This window comes from Electrona antarctica (assembly GCF_951216825.1).
Source record: "Electrona antarctica genome assembly, chromosome: 9".
NCBI classification, from domain to species: domain Eukaryota; kingdom Metazoa; phylum Chordata; class Actinopteri; order Myctophiformes; family Myctophidae; genus Electrona; species Electrona antarctica.
This window is the reverse complement of record NC_136790.1, coordinates 45,511,611-45,523,883: the sequence shown is the minus strand read 5'-3', so window position 1 is coordinate 45,523,883 and position 12,273 is coordinate 45,511,611. Positions and strand designations below refer to the sequence as shown.

At 40.7% G+C, this 12,273-nt stretch overlaps 1 protein-coding gene across 1 annotated transcript in view; it reads right to left on the bottom strand.

The window, feature by feature from the left end:
- Nucleotides 1–9,416, bottom strand: part of tgm5l (transglutaminase 5, like) — a gene marked incomplete at its 5' end in the record, with an annotated part of 11,628 nt that extends 2,212 nt beyond the window's left edge. Inside the window, 9 exons of the mRNA XM_079510751.1 lie at nt 417–479; nt 1,531–1,770; nt 2,757–2,860; nt 4,238–4,373; nt 5,616–5,862; nt 6,208–6,336; nt 7,291–7,409; nt 8,335–8,577; nt 9,185–9,416. Of these exons, the coding sequence (XP_079366877.1) occupies nt 417–479; nt 1,531–1,770; nt 2,757–2,860; nt 4,238–4,373; nt 5,616–5,862; nt 6,208–6,336; nt 7,291–7,409; nt 8,335–8,577; nt 9,185–9,416 (1,513 nt within the window). The remainder of the gene's footprint in view (nt 1–416; nt 480–1,530; nt 1,771–2,756; nt 2,861–4,237; nt 4,374–5,615; nt 5,863–6,207; nt 6,337–7,290; nt 7,410–8,334; nt 8,578–9,184) is intronic.
- Between the last annotated feature and the right edge of the window lie 2,857 nt (nt 9,417–12,273).

The following is a 12,273-nucleotide window of genomic DNA, read 5'->3' as shown; positions in this document are numbered from 1 at the left end:
ATGCAAGGCACCAACCTGCACATCGGGAGCAATTAAGGGTTCAGTGTCTTGCTCAAGGACACTTCGACAATAACTCTGGGGGAGGCCTGGTTCGAACTGGCAACCTTGCGTTTACCATCCAGCCACTCTACCCCTGATCCACCGCTGCCCCTATCTATCTATCGATCTATCGATCTAAAAGTATTATGCATCATTTTGTAATTCAGTGGATATCTATCTATCTATCTATCTATCTATCTATCTATCTATCTATCTATCTATCTATCTATCTATCTATCTATCTATCTATCTATCTATCTATCTATCTATTATTCTTATGCATCATTTTGTAATTCAGTGAATATCTATATATACAGCATATATCTATCCATCCATCCATCCATCCATCCATCCATCCATCCATCCATCCATCTTACTTCTCCTTGTTGTTGAGTCAGCTGACATGGCAGAACTTCTGGACATATGTAACGCATCCGGAACTGCATTGTAAAGATGATAGAAGAAGATAGAAGTGTGTTAATTATACCTTGTCCTACACTAGTTGTCAATCACAGGCCAGAAACAGCAGATGAACAAGTACAGAACATGTTGCATCGCAATGCAATGTCACACGTTGTGAGCTTGCAGATCTGATATTTCTGGTGTGCGAGTCACACATACAGTAGTATGACAGAGTATAAATTAACCCATTGAGACGTGGAACACATCTGTGTCACCTTTAACCACTTTAACCATTATTTTAAACTGTAGCTGTTGAAAAATAGCAGATATACAATCGTACAAGCTTGTAGATCTGCTCTTTTCGAAAAATCGTGAAAATGTGTGCAAAACGTTTTTTTTGTGGCTTTCGCCTTTATTTTATATTTTTTATGGAGGGACAGACAGTAGGCTGACAGGAAATGGGGAGAGAGATGGGGGGGGGTGACATGCAGTAAAGGCCGTCGGGATCGGGAGTCGAACCCACGGCACACTGCCAGACTTGGGCTACCGGCCAAGGTGCCTGGACCGCTGGCCAAACTTTTTTTTTAACTCAAATCTTTGCGTCTGGGGAGTTCCTGGAACAACATATAGGCTATATAATTCCAGGGGTTCTTGACATGAAAAGGTTTGAGCACCACTGACATAGAAACATATATATTAGGGATGCGCGATTAATCTGTAGCATAATCGGAATAGGCCATATCGGCCATAAGAATAATACAGATTATTTCAACATCAAAAAGGTTTTTAAAAAATAAATAATTATCATCAATGAGTTCAATAAAAATAAACTTTTAATTTTTCTACATTTAATTTGTGTACTCATCTCATTCAGTAGTCATTCAGTTGTGAAAACTGACACTTGGAAAAGAGTATAGGTTTTCTGATATATATATTTTTTTTAATATATATATATATATATATATATATATATATATATATATATATATATATATATACTGTCAGGAGTTAGAAGAATTGTGTAGAATCTGGTCTCAGGTCTTTTAACAATGGCTGAACATTATATATGTGGATCATCATCATACGTACTCCTGACATCTTTGTAGTCTCCTGTGATGTCCTGCGGCCGGGGGACACCTACAGCCTTGGTGCAGACGAGGCACCCCACTCTCTCTGTGTCCGTGGTGTAGCTGAGCACCTGGCCCTGCCGCACCACCACCGTGTGCACGTCAGCGTTCACCTCGGCGTACACGAAGGGCACGTCGTAAAGCAGGTCTATGCGTCGATCACGGATGCCCACGACTGGTGCCGGCCCACAGCAGAATACTCCTGTGGGGGAGGGGGGGGGGGGGGGGGGGGGGTTGAGAAAGAGAGAGACACAAGAAGTGGAATTAATTCACTGTACTTTGAATTACAAAATAATGCAGGCAAAATAGATGAAAAAAACATTGCAATCGATCAACAAAAGAAAATCCCACGATTTTGTAACCCATTTTTCACACGGTGCCAATTCACCTATAGCTAAGACCCGGCCTCTCCCACTCCCACTCCCACTTGGACACTTTCCAACCGGGCTCATTCATTCCAATGTAAATATCATGGATTTTACACATTAAATACTGGTTAATTTTTGGAACCAGACCTTCAAAATCTCTTCCAAATCCTGCCATATGCACTGGAAAAATATGTGCATGGCATTTATATTTTAAAACAATGTTTTGTTATATAGGAAAACTATTGGTGGAGAGGTTTGTCTCTAACCCATGTTATGCTTAGCTGTGATTGGACCATAGCAGTTTGGGGAGGGGCTTAGCTATAGGTCAATTGCCTAAATTGTAACCTGGGGAGAGTCCCGAACTGAGCTCATCCGACCAGGATCTGTAAGTTGTCTGTAGTTATATTGTATAGTAACGTGCTCTACCATACAGATCGATTCAAATAACCTTTTTATTCACTTTTTTTTTTCTTTTCTAATTATTGATTGCCGCTTTAAATTGCATATTTGACATAGGAAGGAGAGGTCGCACAGCTCGTAGTCACGATGCAAAAACACTTTTTATTTTTACTTTTACTTTTTATTAGGTTAGGTTATTATTTCGGCAAAAATAATACCCTGAAGAAGGCATTTTGTTTGCCGAAACGTTGGTAACCTAATCATTTTTAATCTTTTTTGCATCGTGACTACGAGCTGTGCGACCTCTCCTTCCTATGTCAAGTTTGTCTCCCGTGGTCAGCACCTCCCCACCATTGGTGCTCCTGGAAGCTCCTAACTTCTTTGTTTGCTTAAATTGCATATTAAAATAACACACACACACCTCCACTCCTTTCCTGGGGGGTGGGGTCCAGAACCTGCCATCCATCCATGTCACTTCCCAGATCTGGACGGGTCATCCAGCACTCCACCCACACGTGGAAGTTCCTGTCAAAGTGGACATGTTTCAGAATATCGGTGCACTTTGTCAGCAATAGTAAGATATGTGTGAGATAAGTTACGTTTCATGAACTGCCCCAAAAGATTCAAAATATTGTACGATTGCGGACTGGATCGCCGTGCCAACAAAGGATGCTATAGGAATGTGTCTGGTTGAAGTGCGACTGGATATTAACCACCAGTTTTGAAATAATCGTAGTGGAGTAAAAGTAAAAATGTTGTCTCTGAGATTTAGTGGAGTAGAAGTAAAAGTATTGGAAATTGGAAATACTCAAGTACCAATACCTCAAAATCTTCCTTAAGTACAGTACAGTACTTAAGTAAATGTACTCAGTTACTTTACACCACTGCCAGACAGACGGACAGACAAACCGACATAGCCATCAGCACCTAGTAGGGCGTAGGCCTAAGTGTAGTTAATAACATGGTTGTTAGATTTAGGAGGTATGCCACTATGATCATGCCAAAATGCCAAGTGGCAACACAGCACTGTCAATGCCTTCACATAAATCTATCTAACACACCCATTATTAAGTTGTATAATAGCTGCAGACAGTTTGTGTTGTTTACATGCCAGTGACACCAGACACGGTCTCAACCTTTTTAAACCACAAGATGGCAGCAAACTCACACACTTCACACGTCACAAAAGTTGGGTTCAGTTTCCCTATAAAGTTGCAATCCTCCAGAACTAATGCTGTTTGAATCCATCTGTAGAGTATGTTAATACAATATAACTAGTACATTTTCAGTGGTTGGAGGTGCAGGTCTCTAGTCTTCCATCGAGACATTTAAATTCTGATCAGTGGTGTAATGTAGCCTAACTAAGTACATGAACTCAATACTGTAGGTACAATTTTGACTTTTGAGTTTTTACTATAGAGAGTATGCGCATGCTTAAAGTGAATGGCACATCGAGTGGCAAATCGAGTGGCAAAGCAACAGGCAAAGTGAGTTTAACATTGTTTAATGTTGTTTAATGTTGTTTAATGCAAAAGAAGACTTTTCTGTGTGGATGTATGGGCTGTCAAGGTCAGAAAGTAGTTTTTTGCCACTCAGTAGGCGTTCCTGCATAACTTCCTGGTTTGATGATGATGTCACACGCATACCCTCTATTGATCCCTCTATCCCCTTTTTCATTTCTTCTCTTTTTGTTTCACTTTCGCTGTATTCTTTATTTGTTTAGATGTTTTTTTTGTATTGCTGCTGTCTCGCTAGTGGGAAGGCAATGTGAAATATTGTATTGTGAAGAATGCTGCTATGCTATGCATAAATATAAATGTATTGTTTAAACCCTGACAATGAAAAAACAACAAGTTGCAAAAAAAAACATAAAAATAATAATAAAACAGAGTGAATACTGACCATATGCTGTCTTTACTGAGGTGCAACTTCATTCCTGTTTCACTGTAGAACTCCTCAATCACCTGGTTGCCATTGGTGTCATGAGCAGAGTTGAAGTTTGTGACAACACGACATGGAATGCCAAGAACTCTCATGACTGAAAGATAGACAGATAAAACATCATTATTACACAACCAGATACGGACAGACACACACCTACATACCATACATACTGTGCTGTATGAAATATGATCTTGTAAATAAAGTACACTAGGTCTCTAAATATACTATATAGAAGAGAAGAAGCTTTGACATAGAGTACGGCAGAAAGAAGATGTTTTGGTTCCATATTTTAAGCTTTCATTTTGTTCCATTCGTCCCATTCAACTTTTATTATTTTTTTAAATCCTTATTGTCAGTGGTGTAAAGTAACTAAGTACATTTACTGTACTTATGTACACTTTTGAGGAATTTGTACTTTACTTGAGTATTTCCAATTTCCAATACTTTTACTTCTACTCCACTACATCTCAGATCCAAATATTATACTTCCACTACAATTATTTGACAACTTTAGTTAATAGTTACTTTGTAGATGTTGATTATTATTACAAAACATACATTAACCACTTCAGCCCTATGTACATTTCAGCCATTTGAAAATAGCCGATCTACAAGTTCACAATGCGTCGCGATGTTGCATAATGTGTACTTTCTACTTTTAGTACTTCAAGTACATTTTGACACCAATACTTTTGTACTTTTACTCAAGTGCATTTTGAATTCTGGACTTTTACTTGTAACGGAGTAGTTCTACATTACAGTATTAGTATTTTTACTTAAAAATTACAAAAAGAATCACACCTGTGTGAAGTGAGGGGCGTACATCATCATCATGACGTAAAATAGAGACTATTTGCTCAGACACAATGATGTAAGTTGGTGGTTCCCAAACTTTTACATGTCAAGGACCCCCAAATTGACACTAATTATCCCGCGGACCGCGGGATAATTAGAGATATGCCAGGGACCCCCGTAAGAGAAGGTTTTTACGGCTCTAGCAGTGATTCTCAAAGATTTTAATTTCAAGGACCCCCCCAGTGTGACATGCATGATGCATTAGTCTACGGACCCCCATTTAATGGCATTTCTATCTCTGGGACCCCAATTTATATTGTAAAATCAATGTTAATTTAACTCTGAGATTGGTCCGTTTGGTTCCATTTGTACACTCTCAGAGTTACAGACCCATAAGGGTCCATTTGGTTCCAAACTATCATTTAGCTGAGGACCCTCTGGAACTCCCTCAAGGACCCCCCACTTTGGGAACCGCTGACGTAAAATCATAGCCGTTGAGTACTTTTTTTTCCACCACCGCTTCTTGTGTAATCAATCACACCTGTGCACATGACGGCAGCAAACACCCAGCACTGTCCATACATGACCGGGTGAAAGCCCGTCTTGGCCCACCGTCTCAGGATGTCCCCGCTGCCCGTCCACGTGGACGGATGCACGCCCTGCTTGTAGTCCCCCGACCAGTTCCCTTTCAGCACTCCACGGTCGTCTTCACAGTTTATCTGCAACGGAACGACGCAGAAACAGCACCGCATGAAATGAGTGAGTAGACGTATGTGTGTGTGCATTGACTGCATTCACATGTCAGACATCTTAAAGATGGAGTGCCGAGATTTTTTTCCCCTATATGTGAAAAAAGGAATAAGAAATCCACACATGCAAATGTCAAAACAAATTCCTATGTGTTTTACACAATGGCAAATAAAGGTATCTGAATCTGAATCTGAATCACCACCCAAGGCAAACCAGGCCCACTTAATTAACTGGTGGGCGTGTCCACGTAAAAACGTCATTTTAACAAATACTGTACACTTTTTTTGATACCTGATGCTCATTGGAAAAACATCACAGCACTCCTTCTTTAAAGTGCAGCATCTGTTCTATAAAAAAAATGTGTACGTATAGTACGTACTGACCATTGCTGATACGACCCTGCTGATGTAGACCGGGTCTGACCGTTGGAGGCAGTCTTCCCCACTGTTCCTGATGTGCTGGGGGCTGACTTGGAGCAGATTCAGACAGCTCTCCAGGATGTCAGGCTCAAACTAGTGAGGCACAAAGCGGACAGTGTTGTTGTTGTTTATAACGAGATAGACTTTTGTCCATTTCTGCTTCATTTAGAGACGATAGCATAAACAACGTAGGAAGTTGAAGGGTATAACATAACATGCGATGCAGATGTCCTGCTGGCAGAGGTGTGAGCTTGAGACTTGACACATTTGATGACTTAAGAATCACACTTGTGTGATGTGAGGGCCTGTATTCATATCGGCCACATGACGTCTTACGTCATCATTTAATACCCTAAACAAACATTAAAGTCCATAGACTTGGCTGGCAAACGAGTGCTCTAAACAAACATTAAAAATCCCATAGAATTGGCTGCCATATGAAGTACTCTTCCCCTCAAATACTTGGACTCGACTTGGGCTTCAATACACTGACACCACGCTAGACAGGAACGCCCAAAAACGTCACATCCGGGGTAAGAATTTACCCCGGAATTTTCTATGGCTGCCAATGCAACTTGGTCCAATCCTTAATCACATACGGACAAACATCTATGCCGATGCTATCTAACTTGCGGAGGTAGCGTGCCTTGTCCACGGGCAACAGATCTTTCAACGTATGGCATTGCAAATACGTTTGATAATCGCTACTCTGCTCAATATTGTTTTGAAAATGCCGCAAATTGCATTGCAGTGAACGAGCGAAAATCACAACTTCCCCCGTTTGTGGGCGGAGTCACAGTTTGAGGCGCTGTTTATGCGCCGTGGTGTCAGTGTATGCCAATGAGTCATGACTTGACTTGACTTGAGCCCTCTCTTGACTGAGACTTGATACCTTCCAACATGGACTTGTTTGAGACTCCAAATAAAAAGTGTAAAAGACTTTACTTGGGACTTGTCATACACAATTAGTATAATAGTGTAATAGTGTAAATAGTGTAATAGTGTGGGGTTAACTGAATATGTCACTTCAATGCATTCTATGCTCACCTGATCAAACGACCACGGTCTGGTGGACATGTTCGTGGGTGTTCCCATGTACAGCATCCCAGAATCATTTAGGATGTACTCTTCTCTTTGATCCACAGCAGGAAGAAATACTGAATCCTCTGCAATTAAACAAATAAGGCATTCATTTTAACTTCAACTTGACTTACAGGTGAAAATGAGTGGGCAAAAATATACAAAAGAATCTGAGAGTCCTATGAACTGAGGTAACTGCTCCACATCGGCAGACCAAATACGTTCTTTATGGATTTGTCTTAATAGCTTCATACAGCAAAACATTTCCTGTGAAGTTGTATTCTGGAAATACATTTTTGGAAATACATAATATCTTCTTAGAGGCTACATATACGAGTGCCAAAAATAGCCTATAATCTCCGGTCATTGTCTCCACCAGGCCGAAGGCATGGGGAGAGAGTATGTTTTGCACTCCGTCCGTCCGTCCGTGTGTCCGTGTGTCCGTCCGTCCGTCTGTGAACAGCTAATCTCCGGCACCGTTAACCCGGTCGATGCCAAATTTTGCACACACACTCCCTGGATGCCAATGATGAGCCTCTGCCCCAAAATGTCCAGAACGGCCTGTTATAGCGCCACCAGGAGGCTGACTTTTGAAAAACATTTTTACACCTCCAGATTCTATCCAAAATCCCGCAAATCGTTACACATTATCTCTATAGTCATGTGTTCAAGATGGATCTGTCCGATATTTCATATTCCATCCTAATTGGCTAACATTGCCTTTCAAAGTTTGCAGGATTGGCCCTTTTGAAACAAAAAGCCTCAAATCATGAACGCAGCGTGCAATTTACGTGAAATCTTTCCCAGACTTTCCTACTAGGCTGAGGAATATATCCCGCCCTTTTCACATTGGCCTGTTATAGTGCCACCAACAGGTGAATTTTTGCAAAACACATTTTTGGAACAACATTTTAAATACAGCTTCAAATAAACCAAATAAAACATGTTTCTGCATGGATTTTTAAATGCATGATCTTATTATTTTCCTCATTGCTATCTGTTCTCACTCACCAGGACACCATGGGTTGCAGAGCAGGGTGAAGTTGCAGATGCTGTAGCGCTTCCGTCTACGCCTGCGAGGAGTCGAGAGGAACATTTGCAGGCCGTATATCCCCACAGGGGCGACGGCCGGGCTGCAGATGAACACGGAGGGGGACTGGGGGTTCAGGCCCTGCTGGGGGTCGAAATAAGCTCTCCACTGGGAGGGAGAGCCCTTGTCGGAGAACGTGACCGGCATGGTCACGTTCAGGCGGCCTGGCGGACAGTGTGTAAAGAATGACGGAGGTTATTGATTTTGTCGACTGTCTGATACTATGACAAAAAATAATTTGTCCACTATACCTTTTTTTTCACTGACGAAAACGAAACGGAAACTAAATTAAAACTAAGCTATGCTGACTAAAACTATAAGACTAAATGTATTGACAATTTCATCAACAAATAAAAACTGGACTAAAATGTTAGGAAGGGTCGTGATGCGACGCATTGTGAGCTTGTAGATCTGCTATTTTAAAAAAAAGTCTGCATTTGAAAACTCGAAACGGGACATTCTGCACATTTAGTACTTAAAGTACATTTTGATGCCAATACTCAAGTACCATTCTTCTTTTTTTTGTAAGATTTTTTTTTGCTTTTATGCCTTTATTGATAGTTACAGTGAAGACGGACAGGAAAGAGGGAGAGAGAGAAGGGGAGAGAGTGGAGAAAGACATGCAGCAAAGGTCGTCATGCATGAACGGGACTCGAACACGCAACACGCTGTCAGGCCAGATCGAGCCTATATATGTGGCATTTGCCTGGACCACTAGGCCAGCGGGCGCCCCACCCACACTCAAGTACATTGTGAATTCCCCATACATACCTAACAGAGCTTTGACCACAAGCGTGTCTGTGTGAGGGTTGAAGGGTCTCCCCTTGAGCAGCAGCGTGACCCTGAACGGCGCTCCTCTGCGTAGGACCAGGACTCGGGAGCTGCTGGAGGAGGAGGCGCAGCTGAAGTCCTGAGTCCGGTGTCTCTCCTGGTTCCAGGCATGGTCCAGGTCCACGTGTCTTATGCACAGATCTGTATACAGTACGTCAACGACAGAAGCCATAACATTAGCATGTTAGGGCATGTATGTGTGTGTGGGTGTGTATAATATGCATACCGGTATGTATATTCATCATGCATCGCTTGGGGAGGCATATTTTGGTTCGACATAGCATTGGTCCGACTGCATGGATTAAGGTTTGTGAGGGGTGCGTTAAAACGACCCGATTAAGGTTGGTGAGGGTGCGTTAAGGGTTGGGAGAGGGTTAAGGTTAGGTTTAGGTGCTGCTTGCATGCACTTGTACAGTTTGTTCTTCCTGTGCGGTGCCCCCCCCTGCACCCCCATTAACTCCGCCCATGTTCATCATGCATTGCTTGCACGTGTACAGTTTGTTGTTCTTAGTTATATTTATACTTTGTTCTTTCTTTCTAACATAATCTTGACTTATTTATTATTATTTCATATTTATTATTCCGTATATATTACTACATTCAAAAAATGTATTTATTTTCTCATTACTGTATTGCACTTCTGGCTAGACGCCACACTTAATTTCATTGTCAAAGTATTTGTATACTCTGTACAGTTTCAATACATTGAATCTGATCTGATCTGATTTATACACTGAATTAAAATTGGTATTTATACTTCAATGTATATACATTTATACACAAATCTGTACATCAACGACAGAAGTCATAAAACAATGTTAGAATCAGTGGTGGCGAAAGTACTCAAATGTTTTACTTAAGTAAAAGTATCAATACTGCAATATAGAAATACTTTGTTTACAAGTAAAAGTCCGGAATTCAACATTTACTTGAGTAAGTATTGGTATAAGTACTCATTACGCAGAATGTCCCATTTCAAGTTTTCAAATGTATAAAAAACTTTTGAAAATAGCAAATCTACAAGCTCGCAATGTGTCGCAACGCATTGTGAGCTTGTAGATCTGCTATTTTCAAATGGCCGAAATGTATATAGGGCTGAAGTGGTTAATGTGTGTTTTGTAATAATAATGAAAATCTACAAAGTAACTAGTAACTAAAGCTTTCAAATAATTGTAGTGGAGAAGTACAAAAGAAATACCTAAGAATTGAAATTAGTATACTTTTCACCAGTGGACATCATAAAACAATCTTAGAATTTGCCACTATAGCTGGACTGTTTCAGAAATGGTAATATAGGTTAAAAATACCCAAATATAATTAAATATAATATTAAAAAAATAAAAAACGGCTTAGGTTGTGCAAGTAATAGAGGCACGAAATGTAACAAAATAAAATGTATAATTATAATAACGGGAAACAACTCACGTTCCATTGGTTTGGATGTGTCTGCTTGACAGCTCCACCACAAGCTGATATAAGCTCAAAGCTCTGCTTAGCTATATATAAGTATTTCTCACAGACACACCCACACTTCAACAGCTACGGCATCAGCATTCATTGTTCCGCTCAACTGGTTTTGCGTGACGTTTTAACAACATTATTGGGCAACACAATACGTAGCTTATAGATATAAGCTTATGCAGTTTAGACGGTTTTTGGTTTAGACTAGTCATTGGTTAGACCAGTCATTAAAGGGCCGGATTTAGCCAGCCCCACTCAGGTGGGCAGACAGAATTGTAAGGGGGGCGACTCCGCCGGCGCGGGTGGGGTGTCAAACCCACATTGTGTGGGCAGGACACACGTTTGGGTGGGCTATGCCCACCCCTGCCCCCCCCTAGAACCGGCCCTTTCAACCTATCTCAAACCCTCACCCCACCCTAAACCTAACCTCCCACGGGGCAGCACACCTAAACCTAACCTTAACCCATGTCTAACCAATGACTAGTCTAAACTGATAAGTATACACCCCGCTCTGCCTGCCTCACACACCTTGCTTGAGGATCAAGTTGACTCATGGTGCTAACTAACGGAAAATCACTGCAGTGGATTTAAATACTTAATTTCCCTGGAATTCATTTTACATATTGCATGATCATCAGTTTGTGTTTACAAGCATACAGTAGGCCTATGCGCCAAAAAGTATAGAGTTTAAAACTGTGCTGCTCTGTAGGCCTACTCATAAGCCTATGCTCATTTATTTTTGAAATACCCATTTTATTACATTAGTTGATATAGAGGACTGTTCTATTGCTTTGTTTCTCTATTTCTCTCTCTAACTCTCTCTCTCTCAACATCCCAATGTTGAGATGGCCTTGAAAGCTTGAATAGACTATACTGCATTTTACAATTATTTGTTATAGTCAGACCTTTGTCTATTTTTTTTCTTTTAATTGTTGGTTTTGACAAAGTGACAAAGTACAATATAGTCCAATTCACGTCAAAAGTAAATTTTTTCTTCTTTTTTTTCCTTTGTGCCCATACCCTTGGTCCAACATACAACGTGCAACATACGATAAAAAATCACACCCGTGTGAACTGAGCGGTGTAAGGTTTTATATAGCATGATCAGCTGTGGTCTGACGTAATGTCTGACGTAATGAAATAAGGTAAGGTATTATGTAGCCTGATCAGCTCTGATCTGACGTAATGAAATCACACCCGGATGTGATTTCACAACTGGCTTTTTCTGTGCAGAGAAAATGACCACGGTTGCTACGGTCATCCAGTTCACCCGGGTGTGATTTAATTACGTCAGAAATTATTTTGAACATAGCAACCATGGTCATTTTTTTATGCACACAAAAGCCAGTTGTAGGAGTGGTTTACACCACTCAAAAATACATACAATTACATACAAAAAGACAAGAACAAAAACAAATCAAATAATAGTTATGATGTATCTCGCTATCCCTCCTGGCACTCCCTCATGGCACATATGGCATACTGTACATATACGTATATATATATTTTTTTAGAGCTTGTCAACCTGTGGAGCTGATGGTAGTCTCCTGTAGCGTCTTTTGTTCAGT